The sequence below is a fragment of the Sebastes fasciatus genome, chromosome 8, assembly GCF_043250625.1.
Source record: "Sebastes fasciatus isolate fSebFas1 chromosome 8, fSebFas1.pri, whole genome shotgun sequence".
NCBI classification, from domain to species: Eukaryota; Metazoa; Chordata; class Actinopteri; order Perciformes; family Sebastidae; genus Sebastes; species Sebastes fasciatus.
In genome coordinates, this window is record NC_133802.1 from 6,233,696 (window position 1) to 6,260,684 (window position 26,989).

The window sequence follows — 26,989 nt, forward strand, 5'->3', positions numbered from 1 at the left end:
ATAAGCAGATAGAGATACAGCAACATGAATAGTTTATTTTAAATATAGGAGAACATCCAACAGGTCATTGCGATCAGTGTTATGAAAAAGAGACAGATGAGCATTAATTCTAGTTAAAGTTACATGCAGAACATAATACAGACGAAGTGATGAGTAGAGGCCGCAGAAAATGCTTATTTGGTTTTATGAGAGCAAGTGGACTAATTACAGGACTTTAAAAGAAACGCACATTGAGGAAGAGTAAATCCTTGTGGGCACTTGGATGGGTGGAGGAAGTCCGACCAGGGAAGGTCATCATATGCTCAGATTCTGCGGCAGCACTAACGGCACTGAAGGGAGGGAAAAGTGGGGCCAGGCCGGATCTAGTTTTGACGATGTTAAATCAAGTCTCTAAATTGGGGAACACTGTGGTGTTTTTATGGGTCCCAGCTCATGGAGGAGTACAGAATAGGGAATGAGGAGGCTGACAAGGCAGCAAAAAGAGCAGTCAACAGAAGGACAGTAGATGTGGAAGTTCTGTGTGGAAGGGCAGAGTGTAAGAGTTTATTACAGCAAGGAATAGCTAAACTATGGCAAAAGGAATGGAGAGAGGGAAACAAAGGTAGGTTTTACTTCTCAATACAGCCAACACTGAGGAGCAAGAATGGGCAGAAGGGATAGCACAGTAATAACCAGGTTGAGGCTGGGTCACTATGGACTAAATCATGGGCTGGCACTGGTTGGTAATCACCCAGATGGAAAGTGCATCTGTGGAGAGGCAGAGACTGTGAGTCATGTTCTGATGCACTGTACCAGATATCCTGCAGAAAGAAGCCTCATGCAGGCAGAGCTGTCAGAAACTGGCGTCACAGACCACTCGTTAAAATCAATACTCAGCACGGAGAACAGCTGTAATCGACTATCTTCGTCGCACAGGACTCTACATGAGGATTTAATCCAACCAATGACGATCTACAAATGACCTGTGGAGGGCAGCAATACGCCTCTGATGCGTCTAGTCTGCCGCAAATTACAAAAGAAGAAGAAGGAGGAGGCGGAGGAGGTACGCAGGACTTAAAGGCAACACAATATGAAACTTTGGTGTGACAGAAGGCAGAGCGAGAGCGTGCGCTGGTGTAAAGCTGACTTTGGGATGGAAACGCTGAGTTGTTCGGTCTAAACGGTAAGTTCAGTGTGTAATTAGGCTAACTACTGTTATAGATGGCTTCAGTCACTGGAAGCTATCAGCTAACCTGTAGAGCACCTCTGTTATATAACGAGCTAGCTTAGCGACGCCGCTAACCTTACATTGTGACTGTCAGCAGATTTAATAGAGATTATTACCGGCGGACACACAACAGGGACATTCTCTGTAAATCACAGCTGACCTGTCGCTTCTGAGTCAGTTCAGTGGCTGAATGGCTCCTTGTATCCACCTGCAGACCCGGCCGGGCGGTAGTCGGTAGTCGGTGTGAAACTCTGGCTTTAGACCGTCATTAGTTGAGCTGAGCCCTGAGCCGCCATGGGGACATGGTGGTCCCGTACCGGCAGCAGTCTGTCGTTCCTCCCGGAGGGACAGAGCTCTGGACAGCGGGGGACAGAGGACAGGGACTCTGATAACGACTCTCTGGACGGGCTCGTCCGACGGGAGGACATCGCTCAGTTCCCCTACGTGGAGTTCACCGGCAGGGACAGCATAACGTGTCCGACCTGCCAAGGCACTGGACGGATCCCCTCAGGTGAGGAGAGACAACGTGCAGACATATACAAGTTACACAACAGCGTGAATACATAACCTCACTGAAGATCACTCAGACTCTTGCCTGGGAAAACAAGTTTGGTAAATACACTTTAGACCAAGGCCTAAAATGTGTGTGACTGTTAACGTTATCACAGTTACCTTTAAATATACAAAATATGTAGTTTTTACAGTCCATGCAGTTATTGTGCAAACGGCTCACAGAGCAGCTCAGGTCTACAGTCCTCTGCATGTTCTGTTCATGTTTCCTGTAACGTTAAAGCTGCAGTAGGCAGAATATTTTTGGCATAATTGGACAAAAATTCCATAAAAACCTTTCAGCATATTGTAATTTAAGTGCTCTGTGAGATAACTAGACTTCTGCTCCTCCTCATGGCTCTGTTTTCAGGCTTTATAAAATCTAGCCCATGACGGGAGACTTTGGCCAATCACAGGTCATTTCAGAGAGAGAGAGAGCGTTCCTATTGGCTGGTGGGCGGTGCTTGGTATATCTTCAACAGATCTCAGCTGGACGACAGACTCCAGATCAGCTCTGACTGCTTGTTTTCCTCCGGTCTGTGAAATCTTGCAGATGCTGTAAGGAGCAACGGAGTACACAGAGGCACTGCAGCTTTAGTGCTCTTTCATTCAAACTGGTTTTAAAGAGCCTTAAGCAAATGTAACTTGATCCAACAGACACTTTGATAAGCAGGCGAGAACTTTTCTAATAACATGGCATTGCATGTGTTGTGTTTCTAATTGAATGCAATTCAACATACTTTTTATAAAACGGTCACTATATCCTGACAGTAGTGCATGAGACAAGTAAAAAACCATGTGCCTCTGTGTCCTCCGGTGCTCCTAACGGCATCTGCAAGATTTCACAGACCAGAGGAAAACAACCAATCAGAGCTGATCTGGAGTCTTGCCGTCTCTGAGCAGCTGTCAATCACTCGCAATGTAGGCAGCAACTGTTTAGCTGTAAAATGAGAAACTTTGTTACCTGGCTGCCATGTTGAGATCAGTTGAGGAAATACCAAGCACCGCCCACCAGCCGCAGCAAACTTTCTCATTTTACAGTTAAACAGTACACTACAAGATGTTTCTGAAAACATTTTACGCGAGAAATAGGCATTACAGTATCAGAATATTGATTCATATTTGATCAGAGCTGCCTAGTTTGACCGTTTGATCGGAGTTCTCGAGTGATTGCCTCCGTTGTATGAACAGCCAATAGGAACGCTCTCTCTTTCTCTGAAATGACCTGTGATTGGTCAAAGTCTCCCGTCACGGGGTAGATTTTTTAAAGCCTGAAAACAGAGCCATGAGGAGGTGCAGAAGTCTAGTTTTCTCTCAGAAAACTTGAATTACAATATGCTGAAAGGTTATGGAATTTTTGCCCAATGATGCCAAAAACAGTGTGCCTACCCCCGCTTTAAGGGGAGACTCTAATCATATGTTGCATGACCTGTTTTCTCTCGCCTGATAGAACAAGTGAATGAACTGGTTGCATTGATCCCGTACAGCGACCAAAGGCTGCGGCCCCAAAGAACGTAAGTAACCAAAACTCACTTATGTGTTACCTGGCTTTCTTGGTGCTGAATAAGATTTTATTATTCCTGTGCCCACTGTACATTTATTTCTGTAGTGCTCAAAGTCAAATGGTATTTATGTCATTCAAAAATATTGATCCAGGTGTGTAAAAGCTTTGATCTATTTGTATGGTGCACGAGTTAGAGAGAGAACCTACAATTTCTTTCGTGTCGTAGGAAGCTGTATGTGGTCCTGTCGGTCGTGTTGTGCCTCCTGGCTTCTTCGCTCGTGGCCTACTTCCTCTTCCCTCGATCCGTGGTCGTGGTGGATGATGGGATACACTCAGTGGCTGTGCACTTTGACCACACCAACATGAAGGTCATAATGAACATGACGGTAGGTTTTCTCTCATACTTGCAGCATATCAGAACTTCAGTTGCCAGTTTATTAGGTACGCAATAGCTACAACTAATGCAGTCTTAGTTCAACAGGCCTGCAATAAATTCTACATTCATGAAAGTTGTAATGTTTATGTTGGAAGAGTTAGAGGTGTTGATTCAACTGTTGAACTATATTGCATAGAGAGGTGCTTTTTTAGCCTTCCCTCATTGATATAAATGCATTGGACATAATTTTAGAAACACCTGTCAGCTAGGTGTACCTAATAAACTGGCAACTAAGTTGATCTATATCCTGAAACACTCACTGAAATTTAGATTTCTGTGGTATGTATAATAAATGTTATTTGATTGCATCCTCACTTTTGACAGACGTGGCAAGTAAGTCATCCAGTTTAACGGGGTTCTCGTTTTATTTTATGCATCCAAATTAGACCTGGCGTGACAACTCGATGAATTGTTTGATTAGACGATTGGCAGAAAATTAATCAACAATTATATTGATAAGCGATGACAGTCGTTTTTCAAGCTAAAATGCTAAACGTGTGCAAATGGGTTCTCTTTCAACGTGCAGATTGGATACTTTTCTTTGTCATAGTGACAGTAAACTGAATATCTTTGGGATGCCATTTTCACAATTTATTTGACAGAACAATAAACCCATTAATCTAGAAAATACTTAAACCTGCAGTAGGCAAAATGCTTTTGGCATCATTGGCACAAATTCCATAATAACCTTTCAGCATATTGTAATTCAAGTACTTCTGCTCCTCCTCATGGCTCTGTTTTCAGGCTTTAATAAATCTAGCCCGTGAAAGGAGACTTTGACCAATCACAGGTCATTTCAGAGAGCGTTTCTATTGAGCGTTCCTATTGGCTGTGCTCCGGCTGGTGGGCGGTGCTTAGCATTTCCTCAGCAGATCTCAACATGGCTGCCGGGTCACAAACGTTCTCATTTTACAGCTAAACAGTACACTACAAGATGTTTCTGAAAACATTTGAGGCGAGAAGTAGGCATCACAGTAACAGAATATTGATTCATATTTGATCAGCGCTGCCTAGTTTGACGTTTCACAGGAGTTCGCGAGTGATTGACAGCTGCTCAGAGATGGCAGCTGGACGGCAGACTCCAGATCAGCTCTTACTGCTTGTTTTCCTCCGGTCTGGGAAATCTTGCAGATGCCATTAGGAGCACCGGAGGGCACAGAGGCACATGTTTTTTTTTCTTCAGATTACCTGTCTCATGCACTACTGTCTGATTTTATAAAAATAACTTTTTAAAATCATATTTGCTCCATTTCTACCCACTGCAGCTTTAATAGTGGTGAAAATGATTGTTAGTTGCAGCTGTAATGCAGAGAAAATCTTCCTGTTATTATTAATTATTATTTTCATTGTCTTATATTTTCTGCACTGTCACCACTTTGCTCCGTGTTGATGATGTGCAAATCAAGTCTTTCAGCAAGGGCTACTACTTAATACATGATTGAGACTGAAAAATTTATGTTTCGGAGATGCAGAACAATCTCAAAGTGTGAACCTGAAGTGTCTCATTGGAGCTGTTCTCTGTGCCTCTGTTATTGTACATTAGTCTAATTTTTAACCTGTAATCCAATACAGTATCGCTGCAAGACATGTCTCCTTTCGTGAAGCTACTCTGTTTTATTTAGCTGTGTATTTTTGTTTAAAACACTTATTTCTTTATTTTTTATCTCAGAGCACTCTGAACCTCAGCAACCCAAACTTCTTCTCGGTGCTGGTGCAGAGTCTGAGCAGCCAGGTCCTTTACATGAAGACGGTGATCGGAACTCGGCAGCTAGACAATGTCACCACCATCCTGCCGCTCAGTCAGAGTCAGGTAAAGTAGACATTCAAAATGTCATTTATATAACAGGTTTTGTTACATATTTTAAAATAAGACATTTATTACATTTCTTAGTAAATATTGTTATTTGTACATAATAAACATCGTCACTGGTTGGTTCAGACATGCCTTCCCAGTACAAAGTTCATCGCTGTAGGTGTGCCTGCTACAGGATGCAGTCTCTGTTCGATAGACTGTTTTTGAACACAAGCTCCTGTAACTCCGCCGGGCCTACCGTGCTCGTGATGTCACAGGCTAGAGTACTGCAACGTGGTGGCGCTCTTGCCACGAAAGCTGCAGGAAAGATGGAACAAAGCTGCTTTTTTTCTCTTTTAAATGCTTACATTTGTCATGTTTGTTATATAATCATTCATTAGAGTGAAAATCCATTTAGTAAACCAGCTTAGAACTTGGTTGAACGCTTCACTTCCACTTTAAAATAAGACATTTATTACATTTCTTGTGTTCATAATAAACATCATCACGGGGTTGGTTCAGACACAACTTCTCAGTGCAAAGTACAGTATGCAAACAAACCTGTCATCATCACTGTAAAGCGTGCTGTAGGCGTGCCTGCTACAGGATGTGGTCTCTCTCTGTTTTGAACAAAAGCTCCATGCTCCACTGCTCAAACTCTTCTGCTAAAGGGTTAAATGCTTGAAGACATTAATGCAAGAACAACACACACTGTCACTGACTTTAAACTGAAGGAATAAGGCTGATGTTATTCTACATTACTCTCACGGTCAACAACACCAACACTGAATTTGATCCTACTAACAAGTATTTTCTGTGTAGCCAAAGTCTGATATATACAGTATATCTTGTTCCTCCACACTGTTGACTACCATAAAGATGGGCACTGTAGTTTATTTTTAATTGATCCAACAGACACCATCCTGCTGCCACAAATACTCACTAGTATTAGTATAAGTTTCCCCCAGCTGCTCCATACTTTGCACTTCAGCAGTGTTACTTTGGGTACATTACCGTGCAAGCTCAATTAAATATCTTGAGGTTGAGCAAAGAGTTAGCTTCCCCATTGTCTCACTGCTGATATCTGTACATCTGCCATTAAGTTATGTCCTCATAAGCTCTAGATAACAACACATTGGGCTTTATGTTGTTGTGTAACGTGTTTGTCTTCTGCGCAGGTGAACTACACCGTCAGGGTGGAGATTGGTAGCAGTGCACCCTACGTCTAGTAAGTGTCTCTGCTTAAAGGTCCCATAATATTTGAGGTTTATTTTTTTCTCCTTCAGAGCCACAGAGGACGTAACAACAAACAGTTTTCCAGTTTAACAGTTTAACAATCTAAAGCTTTTGTGTTTTGTTTCTTTTTTCAGTACCTTCTGCACCATGCCCAGCATTAAGGTCCACAACATTGTCGTATATATGCAGTGAGTATCTCTTTACCTTCATCACCATCACCTTCACCTCATCATCACTGACCCAATCGAAAAAAAACCCAGCCCAGTGTTTTGCCGACTCTTTTCCAATGAAAGTAGCTAGCAGCACTAGCTGCTCCTAGCCTCCCTCCAAAGCCACCCCCCCAAAATTATCATTATGAACGTAAACATATATCATAATGAACATCAACAACGAACATGGCTATTGTTAGTACTCACAGCTGTCAAGCTAGCGGCTTGTGGAAAACTCCGGTGACGCACAATGAGTGCATTGGCAGACTGCACACAGGCAGGTAGGTAGCACGTCCAATCATTTCATTCTTATTACAATCCTGTGACAGCCACAAGTTTTCTTTGTCAGCACATTTGATTATTGATTGCAGTCAGAATCTAATGAGAATTTCAACAAATATTACAAAGCATGTTTTTGAAGAAGACTACCAACTCTAGCTCTAAGTAAAAGTGCTGATACAACTGTGTAAAAATCCTAACACTTACAAATAAAAGTCATGTCTTCAAATTGTTAGTCGCGTAAAAGTACAGAAGTAAGAACACAGTACTTGTTGCATGTATAATATGCAGGAATTGTCTAAAAACGATGTATAAACTGATACAAAAATAGTCCCTCTCAATCATCACTTATGACCCACTAGAAGTGTGAGGTGGTGTCTGTCTCTACAGAGACACAAGGGGCCCTCTGCTTTTATTTCCTCTTTTCTTCTTATTTTGCTGTGTTTCTGGTCTTCAGCAGTAATGTTTTATTTCTCCGATTTCACTGCTTTGTTCTCACTAACGCCGCTCCCTCTCTTCATTCACTCTATATCTCACTTGACCATCGCTGCTCTCTCTCTCTCTCTCTCTTCCTCGCTCGTTGAGCTGAGGAGGAGGGCCCAACTTAAACCTGTTTTTAATTTAAATCAACTTATTTAAAAATGTTCTAGACAAGAGTATTTATCTTTAAACTTGAAACCTGAAAGGACGTGGCAGGTTGCAGCACCAGAATGATGGTCTGATGAAAAGTTGTCTTTTAGACAATTATTGAAACAAGTTGATTTTCTATCAACTAAACTTTTTTTTAACTTTTTATAAGAAAATAAAACTCGAAGGACTCAATTCCAGACTAAAATATATATATATATTTTTTATAATTATTAAAGAACTAATTTGCAAAACCTGCAAAGTAACTAGCTGTTAGATAAATGTAGTGGAGTAAAAAGTACAATATTTCCCTCTGAGATGAAGTGGAGTAGAAGTATAAAGAAGCATACAATAGAAATACTCAAGTAAAGTACAAGTACTTCAAAACTGTGTTTAAGTACAATACTTGAGTATTGTAACTTTCCACTGCGGCACCATCATAACCTGGGCTTATCAGCATACAGTCAAGATGGCTGTGCACTTGTTGGTGTCATCTTAAGTAACACTAAGAGACAATGTTACTATATGAGACACTTCCTCAAATTTATTGCTTGTATGAAGTTGTGGTGCACCATTACTCGCTCTATAATTGTTGCTTTGTAGTTTAGACAACCGGAAATGACTGGAACCATTCTTTCTGCAGGTGCAATTTGTCCTTACTAGTTGTTATTAAATATCATAGCTAGGGCTGTCATTCAATTAAAATATTAAATGGCATGATTGTCCATAGTTAATCGCAATTAATCACACATTTTTTTATCTGTTCAAAATGTACCTTAAAGGGAGATTCATCAAGCATTTATTTGTGTTAACGTTGACATCACTAATTCTAGCATATAGAGGGGCTGTGAGAAAGCGTCCCTTGAGGTCATTTCTGTGTTCACATCATGTATTTTGTCTGTAGTTAATCTATTGTGTCACATATAAATATATATTGGTCTTGATCTCTGTTATCGTCTTGCTTGTTTTAAGAACCTCGGTGAAAACCTCATACATGGTGCGAACATCCCAGAACAGCCTGGAGGCCTATCGCTACATAGACTGTGGTTCCAACACCACACGCTACCTGACGACCAAGCAGCACAGGCACCTCTCCTCTGACCGCTCACCATCCACATCCTTCAGCCCCCCTCTGCTGTGAGCTGATCAGTCCTGGAAACAGACTGATCCAGTCCCATGTCAGCCAGCGCACACTCCAGGATGGATTTTGCAGACATAAAACCACCACCACCACCACCAGCAAAATACCAAAGGCCAAACTCACTCAGAAATGGGTAACATTAAGCAGCTGCTAACTTGTGCCATTGAATGATGAGGCTGGATAACAGGGCTGTGGCAAGTGAATGTTGTAAAAGGCTATTTTTTTTTTTATTATCGGTTTTCATTGGACAGCCCAGAAGGCGACAGGATTAGTTGCAGTTGTTGTTAGGCATGGATATTTCTTATATTTTCCTAGTAGCCCCTTTTGGTTTTAACTTATTAGTGGAGCTTGATAATTGCCTGAACTCATCATGTCTAAAAATACAGGTTGAAAATGGCAGTTTTGCTATTTCAACAGACCGGATGAGTCACATGTTCTACTGGTGGAAAGGAGTCATCGCCAACGAGTGCTCTGTGTCTCTGTTTTGGAAGCAGGGCAAACGGCACAGAAAGCTCTTTTTTTAAGTGGAATGGCCTGACATTCCGAGCCGACAATGACGTGCCAGTGGATGGCATTGTTTGCTATTAGCTTTAATTAACGCTGCAGAGCTCTGTCTGTGTCTGCTGCTGTCAGGAGGAGGAGAGCATTCTTCAGCGTAGCTTGAATGACGTTTTGGTATCGTAACACTGTGTTGGACTGAAGGCTTGTGACTTTTCTTTTTTTTTTTTTTTTTTTTAAAAGGGAGAAGTGAAGGAGCTGGCCTGCTGTTTTCTAGTTTTGATTTGATGCGACCACGGGAGGGATAATTTAATGACTGTTTTTTTTGCACCTTGAAACTGGGACGTGTTGTTGAACATAATTGCTTTTGCTGTGTTATTTAACTGTTTCTGAAGCTGAAGATGACGGCATTTACACATTTAACATATCACAGATGTTTTTAAATGAATTGATAAGTTATTTTTTTGGGACCTCATCACAGCAAGTCTAAGCACACTGATTTTTTTTTTTAGATTCAGGGTGTCCATATAAATGTCACAGAGAGGAATACTGCACTCAAGACTAGATTTTCTTTAAGGGGAGCAGTGAAGCTCGTGTTTATATTAATTAGGGTGAATTACAGGGTCAGCGAGGTCTTAAGTTCTTTATCTTTTACACTCCTGGCTAAGCTACTGAAAGAGGAATATAATATGTGCTGTTGAACATCTGTATAAAGTATCTTCTCCACTGTGGCCTTAAAAATCCAGATGTGCAACAGCAAAACAGCATTTAAACATCATGGCCGAAAGTGTGTTTGTATAATTAAGTATACTAACAGTGGGTTGTTCCCTGCCTTATCCTTCATCAGTGTGTTTTAATCACCTCCTCTGTGTTTTGTATCTTATCTCTCATCTCTGCGGAGCATTTCAAACCAGAAAGTACATTTATCGCAGTTTGACACGGAGGTTGACTGAAACTTCATCAACTACAAACTACACCTACAGCTAGTGTCATCAAACTACATCACACAATATTTTCAAATGACTTCTGCTACAGTATAGTAGCTCTAGACGCGTCTGTCATAAAGTCAACTTCACTATGGAAACAAAGTGACTGAAGGCAATTGTAATAGGACTTTTTTTTTTTTTTTTTTAAAGGGACCGTTGTTTGTAAATTTGTGAAAAGATTTTACCAGGGTTTTTTAAAAAATAGTCATGCTAAAAAAGCTATTAAAGGGACGTGTGAATAAAGAAAACTAATAATGAACCCCAATACTTTCTTGTTTCAGAATCATTTTTTCTTTGCCGACCATTTAGCAGTAAGCAACAATTCGTTGATTAATCGATGCACAGGAAATTAATCGGCAACTATATAGTAGATAATGGATGAATCGTTTTGAGTCTTTTTTTTTTTCAAGCAAAAATGCCAAACCTGTCCTGCATCCAGCTTCTGAATTGTGAGCATTTGCTGCTTTTCTAAAGAGAAAACAATTGCCTTGTGGGAAAATTAGCCACCTTTTAATGTGGATGTCCGATCAGTGTTGATGGTAAATGAGGTCAACTGAAGCAATAAATTCCTCCGTGCATATTGCTGTATTGACTGAGAAAGCGGAGTTCTCCTGCTCATGGAGTCGGGACAGCAGGCCTGCTTGTACCAAGCTTCTGATGTCCTCTTGCACGGCTGATGCAGCCTCGGCCTCTCTCTGCTAGGGCTGTGTAAAGCGAATGCAATACCGCACCCCGCTGCTCCGATTATCCGGCCATTCTCACGTTCCATCGTCCCCTAATTCGCGAAACAAGACCCCGAGGTACTTGAACTGCTTCATTTGGGGTAAGGACTCATTCCCTACACACCTCCACAGAAAAGGTGTCAAATGTTTTTGGAGTGCCTTGGTAGCCAAATGGTTAGTCATATAACAGCAATGTGCCGGTTCGATCCCAGCCTTGGGACCTGTGTTGGATGTTATACCCTTTTCTCTCTCACCCCCACCCCCCCATTTCTATACTGTCCTCTGTCAAATGAAGGCAAAAAAAAAAAAAAAAAGTCTTTAAAAAAAAAAGTGGCAAATATTCCCTTTAACCCCAAATAACCACAGACTCAAAAGCACTTCAGGTACCACATCATTTCAGTTTAATTCTATTCTTCATTTTTTTTTTTTTTTTGCATACAAATAGCATAATGTCCTTTTCAAAACAAACACATTTCCTTTTTTTTATGTCTCATAAGCTGTCCTATAGCTGCATGTGAAAATATATTACTACATAATATAGAGATCAATAAGAAAACAGACCACAATATATTATCGCTGTAATACAAGAAGTGTTTTTCTAGGTTTTTTTTACCAAACAAGGCAACATAGTAAATAAATGCATAGTAGAAAAACACAAGAAGCAATAAGTACAAAAATATAGCTGGATAAAAAGCTTATTAATACAAGAGTGCTTCGTCTTTGGTTAAGTACGTCTGTCTTTAGGCCGCTGCCTTGCTCGTGTGTGTGTTTATCTGCCTTCTCTTTGTTAACTTCATATATGTGTGTTTTATAATGAATTTGGTCATGTGAAGCAGTGAATGATCACCAAACATTTCACGGCAAAAGGTGTGGTTGAACACTGCGTGTCTTTCCCCGTCTAGCTTTGTCCCCATTTCACATACATCTCTTTAAAAATGGACGTTAACAACAACCTTACCCGACGCATTTACCGAAAATACCCTCGACGATACCGAAAAACCCTCAACACACACACATACACACACGCCACTAGAAAAAAAGTTAAAAACCTCACATTCATGTTTACTTTCATCAGAGAGTTATGCCTCTCGCTCGCTCCGATTATTAAGTGTACGTGAGTGAAAAAACAACAGCATGATTGTCGATTATGATTAAATGTGTCACACATATAAAGGTGCTGTCGTAGGGTTGAAGGCAAGTAAATATGCTGAATACCTAAAACACCTCTAGATACAGGAACTAAATTACAACCTCAGGGCTTTGGCCACTTCTTTAAACAAAGAAAAATAAGGGATTTTTTTGTAACAAAATATAAACACCTAAAGGCAGTTATGTCGAAGTGTTGAACATTATAGGGCTTTGTTGCCCCCAAAACAGTGCAAGGAAAAGTCCTCTTTGTAACCGCTCCACACTGTCTGCTTTGTGTGTCCTTATAAGCTGCTTTTAACACTTCTATCGTTGTTACACTGAACACCAGTCGTCTGACTCAGATGATAAAAGACGTATTTAACCAGGGGCCTGTCTCACCACTTAGTCTGGCACTCTAGATAACCGGCATCATGAAGCTGTAACATCATCAGAACCATGAGTGGAGTACTCAAAGCCCACGGGAACTTGGCTTCAATTCACGAGTATTTTCTGTGTAACATTAAAGATGCGTCTTTAGTAGCGGCAAATTTTTCTTTTAACGCCGCTAATTTCATTCATAACGCAACTTGTGATTTTAAGGCTGTAGCGGGCTCAGTTTTTAAGCTAGAGTGAAGATAATGGTATCATATGAACCTAGAAAAATCCAAGGAATCCATTGGTACCAACCACCACCATACTAGCTTAATAATGCTCCTAACTTATGCTAGATTTTGGCGAGGAAAAACTAGAATGGACATTTTCAAAGGTGTCCCTTGGCCTCTGACCTCACGATATTTAATGAAAATGGGTTCTATAGGTACCAACGAGTCTCCCCTTTACAGACATGCCCACTTTATGATAATCACATGCAGTTTGGTGGCAAGTCACTCTCACTTCTAACAAGGCTTGTGAGCCAATAGTAAAACAACGTTGGTATCACGTGGTATCTCTGGGTCGTCAGTCAGTGTGGAAAAAACTGAGAAACGGCTGAGACTGACGGTAAGTGTCTGGCAACAACTTGTGAAGTGAATGCAATGGAACAGGGGGAGGGAGGATGCGACATCTAGTGGCTGAATATTACCAATTGCACCTTTAAAGCTACAGTCTTACCTACTGCTGTTTTAATGTCGTGTGCAACAGTGTGCAGAATTAATAACATATCCATAACTGTAATTTATTAGTCTGTTAATGTGGTAAAGTCCCGTTTTAATCCCAGAGTGGACACCAAAATATTTCTTCCAACTCTAACTTAATTATCATGGTAGGCAAAGTGACTGTGCTGATCTATAAAAATTATTTATCACATGCCTACTTTATTGTAAACTCAGTACTTTTTGTCCATGCTAGGATCCCGTGGGAATGATGACTCCATGGTTTGATCTGATTCTGGTTCAGTTCCATTCAGTTAAAGTGAGCCAGCTTCATGACCCCAGTGAGTTATGCCCAAAGATGGCTGGATAGCCCTCTAATCTTCCGTCGTGGTACAGTACAGGCCCCTGGTAGATGTTGGTGGATTGTGGAAGTTTCACTCTGAAGCCTCCCTGTCCTCGGAGGGGTTGTAACACTATACATCATGGCTTTGCTTGAACACTGTTTTGTTTTCTTTTATCCAACAATACTTTACAATATTAGAAAAAATTAAATATAGTGTTTGAGTGGGAAATGACCAAATGAAAACCATCATTAGGGATCATGGACTAAGATTTTCAATTGCCTTCATAATGTCTTTACACTAACTGATGGACAAAGATAGCATTAGTGTCACGGCCCAAACTCAGAAAACACAAGCGCTGGCACTCATTACTGTACAATATAAGCCTTGTCAGTTCTATATGCTGCATGCCACTGTTTGTCTGCTCTGAGTTTGGTCTCCTCTCTTTGTCTCCCTCTATCGGCGCTGTGACAACATGACCTTGTTGATAAAGTTGACGATGGCAGAGGCCGGTTGTTCGGGGTCCAACTCGGCAAACAGGTGGCAAACGTTCTCCGCCAAGCTGCCCGGCTTCTTTGCCACGAAACCAAACACCCTGAGAGGGGAAAGGGTTGAGGAGAAGAAAGAGGATTTGAGGAAACAAGTTACTGAGTATGAGAGGAGGCGAGACAGGACGGTAATTACACAGATATTTAGAGTTCGTCTAGTAAGTCTCTTTGCAGCCTACAGGGTTATACGGAAGCCCTGAGAAGCAAGTGAAAAAAAAAAAAATCTGGTGATCCAGTTTCTACGTCTGATCTAAATTGTTTTCTCTCGTGTGTATGACTTAAAGCCCCCCTCCAGCCAGTTTTACTTCCTGTTTTTTGGTTCTTTCTCAAACAGAGAATGGGGGTGTGGTTAATAGTCAAACGTAATTCATTACCATGGCATATTAAACATGTTCAATATTTACGATTTGAGATCGGTGCGGCAGCGATGGACTTCCGAGCCGATCGGGGGATGTAAAAACCACTCTTAACATACCTCACACCAACAGGAATATCTGCAAAGATCATCTTTAGAACCATCAAACAATCTGGACATTGCTGATGATTGTCGGGAGGGGGGAATCGGGCCCAAAATCGGCTTGATTCTTGTGTAGTGTGTGAGAAAAATGATCTTGGCAAAACCTTTTCTTTCACTTTAAAAAACTTTTTTCCCACCTGTTTCACAGATGAAAAAAAAAAATGAAGGAACTTGGAAAGATTATCCGCACAAAACCTTTTTTTCCACCTGTTCTTAAGTCATAAACGCAGGAGTGAAAACTATTTAGATCAGACTTAGAAAAATGGATCACCAGATTATTTTTTCTCACTTACCTCTCAAGGCCTCCGTAGGGTTAACTACAATGAAATAATTAGTATTATGTAATATGGGGTCACGTGAGACTTGATTTTCATTGTTAAATCATGTTTGCTGGAATGATTTTGCAGAGGCTCACGTGCAATCTGATGCCATGCAGAGGCTCTAATATCGCTGACTTCTCAGCCACATGGGTGAACCTACACACCCTTTTTAAAAATACCCACAACACACTCTCACTTTCTCTCCGTCATCAGACACAAACAGAGCACTTACTTAACAACGGCGTTGTCTGAGTTAGTCCACCTAAAGCCAAGAGAGAAGAGAGAAACCAGGCTCAGACATACGCAGACAGGCGGAGCTGCCAGACAAGCCGATGCAGCTGCAGCCTGAGCCGCAGCCGGCATGCTCGCAAACATACAACGGCTCCGCTCTCATGCACACTAAAAAATGCACTCACTAAACAGACTTACAGATCCATGCAAGGGCTCACAGCAACAAATGCAGTGAATGATCATGGGTGATTTTAGGTTAGTTATGGTTCAAACTACAGCTTCAAGAATCAAATGAAGATCCTTATTGTCTTTTAATTGCCTACCTCCTGTCCTTCGGGTCGATGCTGCTGAAGGTCACGCTGTTCACTGGGTAATGTCTCCTGAAGAAAACCCTGGAAGAAGAAAGATACAAATAGAGCGAGACAGGAGAGAAGAGTTTAAGTTGCATCACTAAAATACAATGAAAGCACAGCGCATTAGCCCTAGAGTTACAGCTACAGTGTTGTCCATCATTGTTTATTAGGTAATAATGACTAGTGTATGAGGAGTGGAAGTAACACAAATTAATTCATAAAAATGGAGGTGATGAAAATGCGCATGGATTGATAATGGTAGTGATGAAAATGTATGTGAAAAAAATAGAGTTCGATAATTCGATAAACTTGATTGACATTTTATTTGGAACAGCGTTGCTCTGATAATCAACTGTGGACCGTTCATCATCACAACACCCAACTGACATTTATCGTTTATAGCAAGCAATTTTTGTCAACTTCCACCCTATCAAAAAAATAAATTAAAAAAGAACACGTCAACCCAGTGTACCGCTCTACTCTCGACTTTTTCTGTCAGTGGGCGTGTTTTTTGACCGACATTTTGGGCAGAAGCAATCAAAATTGCGTGCTATAAACGATAAATATCAGTTGGGTGTTGTGAATGATGAATTGTCAGGCTATAGTGACCGTTTCATAACGATCACTTTTTTTAATCATATTTGCTCCAATTCGATTTACTTCAGCTTTAAGTGTCTGAGTGTCTGTATTTTGGGTACACAGTTTATTATGGACTCATTTTAGGAGTTGAGGTTGTAATTCGAGAAAAAAAAAAATGTATGCCATATGCATTAACACAGCAAATATGATAAAAAATGTCAAATTAAAATGCCAAAAATGTCCCTAGTGATAGATAAGGGTTAAGTATTAATCCACGGGGAATCTCTTACCTGCGCTGGCTGTCGGTCAGTGTGATGCCCTGCGATGTCACCTTGAACTGGACCACAGTGGCAGCGGGACGAGGGTTACGACCCATGGAAGCATCTGTTGCCTTGGCGATGGCCTGGGGGCCGGTTAGAGACTCTGTTTCCACGGAGTTCAGGTAAAGGACGTTGCAGGCTGTGGGGGGAGAAGGACAGACACAGAGAGAGAGAGAGAGAGAGGTGAGCATAACGACCACACCTCAGAGGTTTCTCTGTGTTTTAGGGAAGAGAGGATGGAGACGTCACCTGCTCCTTGTTTCAGCAGGTCAGCAGCCGTGCTGATGTTATTCTCTGGTTGAACCTCCGGCACCTCTCCTATCAGATCTGAGATCAATAAAATCGGAATCAGATATATCAGACAAAAGTGCATTCCCTGTAAAATACTTCAAAGTTCATCTCATAACACGTATAGCTAATCACTGAGAGGTTTAAAGGAGCATTCCTTGCCTTGTTCGATCTGTTGAAAATGGATTAATCTCAAACAAATAGTAGATAAACAGAAAAAGAATCACCTACTATTTTGACATTCCACTAATTGTTTTTTAAGCAAAAACATATATACTTATAGACAAAACGATTTGAGAAAATAATCGATAATGAAAATGTGAATGTGTTGCGACCCCTAAGCCCCTAAAAACTAAAGAGTACCAACCTTTTTCGGGGATCTTAAGAGCGCAGGGCAAAGAGATGGGCGTGATGGAGTGTTGGTAGACCAATGCAGACAGACTCCCTGTTGATAACAGATTACAGTCAAAAATCTAACAAGATGTATATACAATTAATGATCTTCCCTTAAGGTGCCCCATTCGTTGTACTAAAAATATGTTCTTGGAACACAGTAGGGGTAGAACAAAAATTGCGTTTTACCTAGGTATCGCGATTTTTCAAAAAACGATTTTGAAATCCATTTTTTAATGCCAGAATCGATATATTTGCTTCATTTGAGTCTATGCGGAGGTAAAAGGAAGTTACTGCTTTTATTGTTGTAGCCTGAGTAACGTGATGTCATATCCGCTCCGTATCCTTCAACCAAAACAAACCGTAGCCGGCCACCGCGAGCCGAAACCAAAAAGTAGAAATCGGCGGAGGATCCACATGGATACGACCTGCACCCCAACATGTTAAATCCAACACTACACATACAGTAAAGTATGGAAATACTTTTGGTTTCACACATTGCAGGAAAAGCAGAGCTAGACATCACGGCTAAAGCTGCATGCTAACTCTGTCATGGACAGGAAACGTTATTGTACGTTATTGTAAAGTGCGGTCAAGCCATACGCCATTCTCATCTCCATGGTCAAATGGGCCGACGCTACAACTGTAGAGCACCCATATACTGACATTTATGTTAAATGCATTCAAACGGCCCCCGATGGAGTTGACCATGGATGTATACCAGAAGTATAAAACATTACATGTCCCTTATAAATTCAAAATAAAATACCAAAAATTTGTGAGGGAAATGTCTTTATTCTTTGATTTTTGGGTTGCTGGGAAAATGTTTTTAATAAATAATGCCTGACAATGACTCATATATTTGACTTTGATTTGACATCTCTGACTAAGTACATGCTACAAATAAAATATTCTTATTGTATTAATTTAGATATTTTCCAAAGTAAAAGTCCCCAGAAGTTTATGATTCAACTTTTTCCCATGTGTTAAAAAAGTTAACAAAAATTGCAATAAATCGCAACACTTGTAGAATCGCAATACTTAAAAATTTCAATACATATGGATTCGGCACCCAAGTATCATGATAGTATCGAATCGGTAGATAGGTGAATCGTCCCAGCACTAGAACACATGACATGAAAAGCATCCAAAAGCTGGAGAAGGAACATTTACCAAAGTAGGGCTCATTCTGACATCCTTTAATCTTGACTCCTCGAGGGCCTGTTTCTATTAGGAAGTGTCTGACCAGCTGTTCCAGAGGGTCGCTCACTGTAAAAGCAGAGATTTACTTTTCATTATTAGATTTTAAACAAGCATCATCGGCTACCAAGGACAAAGCAAACTGCTGAATACGTCAAATGTTACATAAAATAGTCTGAATGGATAGATTGTGCTGCTGGAACAACAATCTAAAATGGTCTTTACCCTTGCTGCTGTGGTTGCTGACATTGGGAGGAGGTGTAGCCACCTTCAGGGCCAGGCCGTAGGCCCCCTGGAAAGAGTTACTGTCCCTGAACAGGAAGGTTCCTGGCTCTCTCTCCTTCAGAGCTGCGATTGCTACGGCCAAACACAACCAACATGTTAGGAATTGTATTTATTGAAATGTGTTTGGTCATAGACAACAAGATTTTTCGTAAAAATTAGGAAAAAGAACATCAGTGGATTTACCTTGCTCTCTGGAGATGCCGGGCTTGTACCAGAACCTTGAACTGTCCTGGACAAACTTCACACTGACCCGATTATCAATCTCCACAGAGGCCACTCCATCGTTTTTGCCTGCAGGGGGCGCAATCTCCCCCACGGTGGGAGAGAACGTGACATGGAGCTGATGCTGGGCAGTGCCGGCGGTGGAGGGAGGCACGTGGCCCGCGGTCGGCCTCAGAGTTCCCATCCCGTCGTTGGGTGAACCTGACTGGACGGGCAGGTGGCGCTTCTCTGGCAGAGGCGGCTGGGGGTGAGGAAGGGGGATGGAGATGGTGGAATAGTTGGAGTAGGAGGATGGATAGAGCTGAGGAGTGTGAGCGGAGTAACAGGGCCTCTTGTTAGTGTCCAGAGCAGAGGCGTGCCCGGCGGCGCTGTGCTCCATGCCTGGGTAGTGGTGGTGTGGGGGTCCGTGATGCTGGATGTGGCTCGGATGGTGGGGGTCAGACCCGCTCAACATCAACCTCCTACCCAAAGTGGCAAAGCCGGGAACTGGGGTGTCCGACACCGGGGAGCCCTCCATACTACTGGAGGCCGGCTGGGGGGGTAATGATGACGCTGTGGTGGGAGATGCAGGGGCAGATGTGGCGGTGGGGGTGATCATGGGTTTTGCAGTTTCTGGGTGAGGTTCCCTGTTTGGAGAAGATCCACTGACCTGTGCCGGGTTTGGTCTCATCATTCCGGCGGCTTGGGTTTGGGTTTGGGTCTGGCTCTGAGGCTGGGGCTCTGCCTGTGCCACAGTGGAAGGCAGAGCAGCGGCCTCTGAGGGATGGGGGGTCTGGAGGGTGAGAGAGCCAGGTTGGGAGTGTGTATCTGGTGCGGACAAAGCACGGGTAGGGGATGAAGGAGACTGGACCAGGAGTCCCTGGTTTGATGTGGTTGGTGTTGCAGGATCAAAAGGAGGAGCGCTCTGCGTTGTCGAAGCCGACGGTGTATTTGGGCAACAGTGCTGCTGTTGGGGAGCAGCAGGGGACGGGTCTGTCGGTGCAGTGCAGTGGTTGTGGGGTTCTGTTTGTAGGTGTGGTGTGACCGTGTGTGCCTGGGGCAGGGATGGCGGCTCCGTGCCGCTTCTTTGGCTTTCCAGGGATTCCTGGGCGATAATATCAGCACGATAGTGTTCGTCCTGGGGCAGGGAAGCCTCGTAGTCACTGCTGAGGATGTCCGTGGTCCGGATCTCATACTCTCTCCCTCCTGGACAGGGGCTTGAATGGACAGAGAGGAGTATTACTTTCACAGACCTGCTTGTGATCTAGTGAAATGTTTCTAAATGTTCTACTCTGACCTCCTTATTGAATCTCTATTATCACCAATACCCCATTTTCACCTCGCTGTAACATGCAAGCTGTTTCTGGATCTGGATAAGGAACATGCGATGATGCAAGGTGTAAATGCAGAATGCCATGTGACTGGATTGCGATCACATCTGGAAGCCTTTGTGGTGAAAATGTGGCCCAAGTCACCACAAATTCTATGCTATTCTATGTTGTCGACATAGAAATCTATGTTGTCAACATTGAATAGCTAACTCTATTAAATAACTAGCGCTGTGTATTGGCAAGAATCTGGCGGAGTTGGAGATATATTGCAATTAAATTAAATTTAAATCTAAGTTTAGGAAAACTGTCACAGTATAAAGAACACCAGAAATACACCATTTTAGAATAGGCAAAAATAACACATGTATACTGAATGCAAAATGTTTTTTGCTGCATGTGATTATCATAAAGTGGGCATGTGTCTGTAAAGGGGAGACTCGTGGGTACCCATAGAACCCATTTACATTCAAATATCTGGAGGTCAGAGGTCAAAGGTCAAGGGACCCCTTTGAAAATGGCCATGTCAGTTTTTCCTCGACACAATTTAGCGCAAGTTTGGAGCGTTATTTAGCCTCCTGCAGGACAAGCTAGTATGACATGGTTGGTACCGATGGATTCCTCAGGTTTACTAGTTTCATATGATGCCAGTTACTAACTTTAAAATGGATCCCACTACAACCTCCGAAATACAGAACAGCAGCCGGGACCGCCGGCGGGGTCGTCTTTAAGAGGTTAATTAAAAACTGATACAGTATTTTTGAGAATCGATACAGTATCACAAGACATAATATCGTGATACTCATGTGTATCACTATTTTCTTACACCCCTATAAATAACCGTAATTTATGTTGGCTTCAGCTGGAATGTTAAGTTTCACATTATTTCATGTTTCTTTCCGCAACACTCCTGTCCTTCTTAGTGAAAGCGTGGAATACCTTTCCTGTGTGCGTAGTGGGCTGCTGGTGTGGACAGGAGTCGGCGGTCCAGACATGTCCGATGGCGTGGAGCATGCAGCGTGGACGTCTCTGTGGACCCTCTTAAAGGAACCGTGGGTAATGTGATCCCTCCAGCCCACACTTTCACCAGAGCTCCGAAGGCCATCTGGAAAGGAAGTGGAACAATGGTTTACATTTACCAAAACGTTCAGCTCAGTCGAGACATCATCAGCTGGGGTTTTATTATTTTGTTGCCAATGTTTATTTAAAATTCGATGCTTTTTGGGTGTTATGTCATGTAAACATCAAGAAAAGGTGGCGAGACAATTTGTGAGTAATGTGTAAGACGTCTGTCTAGTTAAGCATAAATGATTCGGTGCATGCTGTTTTTGATTATGGATAAGTTATACGCGTTGTTAGGGGAAAACACATGTCTCTGTTTTAACGTGACTCACCAGTGTGTGAGTCAGAGCTGTATGACTGCTGTGAGTCTGGATGGTGATGGTTATGGTTATGCTCTGCCTGCCCGTTGCTATGGCTGCAGGGCCCCGTCATGGAGGAAGGCGGGGGCAGCGGGGACGTGGACTCGGACTGGTAGCCCGAGGCGTAGCCCCTGCTTTCAGACGGCGAGGGCTGGTAAGGCGAGCAGGGGCAAACCTGGCGGGGCGTTTGGTAACCGCTGCTGCTGCTGCTGTACTTCAGGTCCATGTGGGAATGAGCGTGGGACCTCGACGCCTCTGGATAAGCCGGGTGACCCGACGGCAAGGGGTCAAACGTGAAGGCCGGGAGATTGTGACCCTGTGGGCCGTAGGAGGCTACGGTGGCCCTCCTGTGCCAATATTCAGCCTCTCTGTCCCTCTCCCACTGCAGCTCGACCTCCCTGTCTCTCTCCCACTGGAGGGACAACTCTCGGCCTCGTCTCAGCCCGGGATCCCTCTCCCAGTGCAGCTCTGACCCTCTGGGTATCTCTGCCTCCCTGGCTCTCCTGAGCCCCACCTCCCTCTGCTGGAGCTCCGCCTCTCTGTCCCAGTGGAAGCCGTCTCCTTGGTCCAGCCTCAGGCTGTGATAGGCCGCCGAGTCTTCTCTCCTGATGCTGCAGTCTCTGCAGGGGCAGCCGGGGGGTGGAAGACCATCCATTAGTATTACATCATGGTAGGTAGGGCTGGTGGAGGGTTTGGGGTGGTGTGGGTGGGTATGGTGGTGGCTGTGAGGAGGAGGAGGAGGGTGGTGATAGGGACTGTAGTCATCTTCTCGACAGCAGAGGCGACCCGGGGCAGACAGAGGGTGGTGAAGCGGGTGGTTGTGGGAGTGAGGGGTGAGGTCTGGCGACGGGTACGGGCAGATGTGTCGAGATGAGGGAGCCTCCGAGCAGGAACGGTGCAGGTAGTGCGGCGGGCCACTCTGGCGGTCCCACACTAGATCCGGAGGTGGGAGGGACTGGTGGGAGTGGGGGCTGTAGTGCTGGCACAGATCCATGTGTGACGGAGGAGCAGCTGGGTTGGGGCTGGCAGAAGGGGTCGCCCCGTGGTGCCCGTTGGTGCCGGGAGCCCGGTCGAGACAGTAACCGTTAGGCATGAGGAGCGTGCGGTCGCAGCCGGGCTCGGCACAGCGCTGGGACCGGTAGCCGTCCCGGCAGGAACAGGACCGACTGAGCCTCAGCGTCCCGGTTCTCTCAGAGGGCAACGAATCTCCATCGTCCAAGATGGCGGTCTCTCGCTCTCCATCCCGGTTTCCCTCTATGCCTCCGAGAAGACGGTCGAGCTCCTCTCTCTCCTGTCTGGTCGGAGGCAGCGGGCGAACGGACTCCTCCTGGCACTCGGGATGGACAGACGATTGGTTCAGATGGACGGAATGTGCTGAGAGGGCGGAGTCAGAACCGTGAGCGATGAGATGGTCCGGCCTATCTTCTGCGAGGCCTGCCACCGGGCTGCTGCCATTGGTTGAGGTGAGAGAACCAGAGCCAGGACCTCGGCGCTTCTTTATCTGAGCGTAGAGACTGCCGTCTACGGGACCTCTGGTGTGGGCTATATCTACTACAGGAGGAAAAAGACAAGTACGATCAGCTCTCAAACCGACAGCACTCATTGGGTATGCATATAGATGAGCCCGTCTCAACTTTAATCAACAGCTGTTGTGTTTTGAAATCTAGTTGCTGTTTTTACTAACTTTTGGTAATTATCGCTCAGTAATTACTTAAAATCACTCTGAGACTGGATTCAAAGAGAACAGTTAGTGTTACCCTCAAGGCTGTCCTGGTATCGCTGGTTAAAGTTCTCATAGGAATCCCAGCGAACCACCGGGTCAGCAGTGTTGTAGTCGACGGTGACAGCCGGGTCGTTCTTCTGGTACTCACGGCCTGAGGACAGACACATCCAATTTACATACATTTGCATTTGTTTGAGTATCTTTGATATTTGAACAAGCCTTATTAACCCTAAAACTACCATAGACTCATTTTTTGCTTTTGCCAAATTTAACAAATCTTAACTCGAGAATTGATAAAAATTATCAATAATCCCTCCAAAATACCACATCAAGACACCAAGACCTTGAAGAACACTGTAGAAAAAGCCATGCTGTGATTTGTTATCAAAACTTTTGACATTTAGAGATTTCAGCAAGAATTGCATTTTCCAGTGATCGGATGGCGAGCACTTCTGTTCTGGAAACTTTTCAAAACCCCCTTATTGCTAATATACCTAGGACAGCTATCCATCCTCTGAATGCTCTAGGTCTCTAGATTGTGGCTGTAAAGTTTCATGAGGCTGTGATTATCCTAGAGGTCACCACAGGTCATTTTATACAGTGAGGTCACGTTTCAAAATATGGTCTCACTATGTGAAATGGCTACTTTGGGGACTAACATCATCACACGTGAATACAGTTGGGCTCATTGGATCCACAAGAGCTTTTTATTTAAGCAAGGCTGTTTAGGGACCCCAGTATGCAGAAATATTCAAACACAGAGCTATCCCACGGGTCTCAGGGGGTTAGTCCAGTTGAGCATTTACATCCATTTATCTTTTACCCATTTGACAAATACGAACTAAACTTTTGAAGTAGAACAGATCCAAAGAAGAGTGAACCAACCTTTGATTTTCTCAGGCCCAGAGGAGAAGACAAACTCCACTGTGGCATCAGACGGAAAGCGCTCATCTGGGGAGAAGAAAAAACAAAACATAGTTGAAACAAGGCAAACATAACCCCGCTCACTGCTCTACCCCTACTAAAGTAGGACCAAAGGTTTTGCCCTTTAGGAACTGAAGGAACGAGTTTGGAACAAAATTGAAGTCGAAAAAAATCAAAGTTTTTGGCCGAAAATTTCAAGAATTTTGGGCACCCTGGACTTCTAGCCCCCAAAAGGCACAACTAGACCATACTGTCAACCATCATACCAAATTTGAAGTTCCTAAGTGAAATAGTTTCCGAGTTCTGCTCTGGAAACAAAATTGAAGTCGAAAAAGTCTACGTTTTTGGCCAAAATTTCAACATTTTTGGGCACCCTGGACTTCTAGCCCCCAAAAGGCACAACTAAACCACACTGTCAACCATCATTCCAAATTTGAAGTTGTCAAGGGGGTATAATAATATGTTAGAATTCTCATCAAATCATGGGAAATAGCTATTTTTCGAACATATAAATATACTTTTAAAATTCTCTCTACATCACAGTCTTCTCTCCTCATGAGACTGAGATTTATGAGAGCATGCCAGTGCTTCACTGATGATGTGGGGAACCCCCCTGAAAGGACTCAAACAGTGTTTCTGCTCCAATATATCAAATACACTAATACCTTCCACAGATGTGTTCTGAGCTGCATGAACCCACAGTGGTGTTTATTTACAATTACAAATGAATAGTGTGATGGATTGAGGGCCACATACACAACAGACATGTTTTTCAGCTACACATATTCTTTCATTTCCAGAAAGTGAAACCGAGGAGGAAATGAGGTAATGAGCATATTCAAACAGACCAGTGCTCACTAAGCCTCCTTTACTCTCTCTGAGGGATAGCTGGAGACACTCCCTCCCTACAGTACAACTCATTCTCCGTATATACTCACCTCCAGGGAGCTGTTATTATGTCCAGGATGGGGGATTAAGCTGCTACTATTAAAGGATTTATTCAACCACAGTATTATGAGGACATTCTAGGTAGCAAACCACTGTGGACACATTCCCACAATAGTAATTTCCAAATATTATGTCAATTAGTTGTATGTGATGATTACCCTTGTCATTCAGGATGCAAAATCAGGCAAAATCCACTCTGACACTATATTCTGGTACATTTGAAGAGAGACTGCGTAACATTTGAAAGAAGATATAACACAATCTTAATTGTATAAATCAAAAGTTGAACTCATAAGCAACTAGAATTACCGCCGTGCCGTTGTATGCCTCCGCCAACCAGTGAAGTTTAGTTTACATCCATGTCTGTCCAAATTATCATCTCTTCATCATTTTTATCCTGTTAGACATTTTGTGTAAAATTGTAATATGTAGCATATGAGTTCTTTGAGTTATGTGCCAAAACTGTGTTTTGTGAGGTCACATTGACCTTGGCCTTTTGACCACCAAAATCGAATCTGTTCATGGACGTTTTATGCCAAAGTTGAAGAAATTCGCTCAAGGCGTTCCTGCGATATCTCTTTCACAACAATGGGACGGACGTAAGGTCTTGACCTTTGACCACCAAAATCTAATCAGCTCATCCTTGAGTCCACATTAACGTTTGTGCTAAATTTGAAATAATTTGCTCAAGACGTTTCTGAGATATCACGAGAATGGAGTATGGGAGAGAAGTAAGGTCACAATGACCTTGACCTTTGACCACCAAAATCTAATCAGTTCATCCTTGAGTCCAAGGCTGTATTCGAAACAGTTAAAGTGATGTATTTTGCAATATGCTGACCAGGCTTTAGCCTTTAAACCAGCTCTTAAAGCACTGGACAAAAAAACAAACTCAAACCACTATTTCAATATTATCAAAAAATACAACTTAATTTTTTTGTTTATGTTCTGTTTGTTTACTTTATAAGATACTGCAGGTTTAAACTATTTATTCTAACAGCTCATAGTGAAATAAGACAAACAGGATCATCAACGAGGGGAGACGGGAAATATAAAAAATTGCTCAACAAAATTTACTTAAACTGCTTTTTCAGTTACAGCAACTAAACGGTGGACTGATCTCCCTACAAAGAGTAATGTTAAAATGGTCATGTTGTCTCAGCAGGTATCTCCCTTGACCCGTCAGAGGCAGCTCTTTCCCTCTTCTCTATAGTGACCGTTTTATAAAATAACTTTTTTCTACCCACTGCTGCTTTAAGGGGATGCTGATACTAATGTAGCCATTGTACATGTCCCATACTACCCAGGATATCTGTACACCTTGACTGCCCATAAAAGGAAATGTTAATCAAATACTGCAGTACCAATGTGGAATAGCTACAGGATTAAAAAAAGAAATGCTCTATACAACCTAAATAAATTTACCAGTACAAGCTTCGTCCAACTCCCCTTTGCCAAACCAGAGCTGGGATCCGTGGATGGTGCAGGTGTGGAACTGCAACCTGAACACAGTGTCTCTGTCAGCGCTCTGGGCTCGCCTGTGGTAGCATTTGACCTGCAGAGGGCGGCAGAGAGGGCAGAAGAGACGCAGCTCAAAATGAATGTGTGATAATGACGGGGTTTGAGCAGTAAATTTAAGGCTTTGTATTCCAAACCGAGTGACA

At 43.0% G+C, this 26,989-nt stretch overlaps 2 protein-coding genes across 4 annotated transcripts in view; one reads left to right on the top strand and one right to left on the bottom strand.

Moving 5' to 3' along the window:
- The first annotated feature begins 1,001 nt into the window (after window positions 1–1,001).
- tmem106c (transmembrane protein 106C) lies at window positions 1,002–10,729 on the top strand. Its single transcript, XM_074642983.1, has 8 exons — window positions 1,002–1,162; window positions 1,422–1,718; window positions 3,207–3,270; window positions 3,487–3,646; window positions 5,366–5,506; window positions 6,667–6,716; window positions 6,859–6,912; window positions 8,812–10,729. Exons 2-8 carry the CDS (start codon window positions 1,502–1,504, stop codon window positions 8,978–8,980), a joined length of 855 nt encoding a protein of 284 aa, XP_074499084.1. The 5' UTR covers window positions 1,002–1,162; window positions 1,422–1,501; the 3' UTR covers window positions 8,981–10,729.
- An 835-nt stretch (window positions 10,730–11,564) lies between these two features.
- Window positions 11,565–26,989, bottom strand: part of tns2a (tensin 2a) — a 68,299-nt gene continuing 52,874 nt past the window's right edge. For 2 of the 3 annotated variants that reach the window (XM_074642966.1, XM_074642968.1), the window contains exons 15-28: window positions 26,751–26,880; window positions 24,339–24,404; window positions 23,488–23,604; window positions 21,704–23,281; window positions 21,249–21,414; window positions 18,964–20,198; window positions 18,721–18,852; window positions 18,469–18,564; window positions 17,270–17,347; window positions 16,864–16,941; window positions 16,585–16,753; window positions 15,686–15,754; window positions 15,364–15,393; window positions 11,565–14,341 (exon numbers count right to left, since the gene is read on the bottom strand). In XM_074642966.1, coding sequence (XP_074499067.1) covers window positions 14,203–14,341; window positions 15,364–15,393; window positions 15,686–15,754; window positions 16,585–16,753; window positions 16,864–16,941; window positions 17,270–17,347; window positions 18,469–18,564; window positions 18,721–18,852; window positions 18,964–20,198; window positions 21,249–21,414; window positions 21,704–23,281; window positions 23,488–23,604; window positions 24,339–24,404; window positions 26,751–26,880 — 4,083 coding nt within the window. In that variant the 3' untranslated portion in view covers window positions 11,565–14,202. The remainder of the gene's footprint in view (window positions 14,342–15,363; window positions 15,394–15,685; window positions 15,755–16,584; window positions 16,754–16,863; window positions 16,942–17,269; window positions 17,348–18,468; window positions 18,565–18,720; window positions 18,853–18,963; window positions 20,199–21,248; window positions 21,415–21,703; window positions 23,282–23,487; window positions 23,605–24,338; window positions 24,405–26,750; window positions 26,881–26,989) is intronic. The other variant, XM_074642967.1, reaches the window with a different exon arrangement.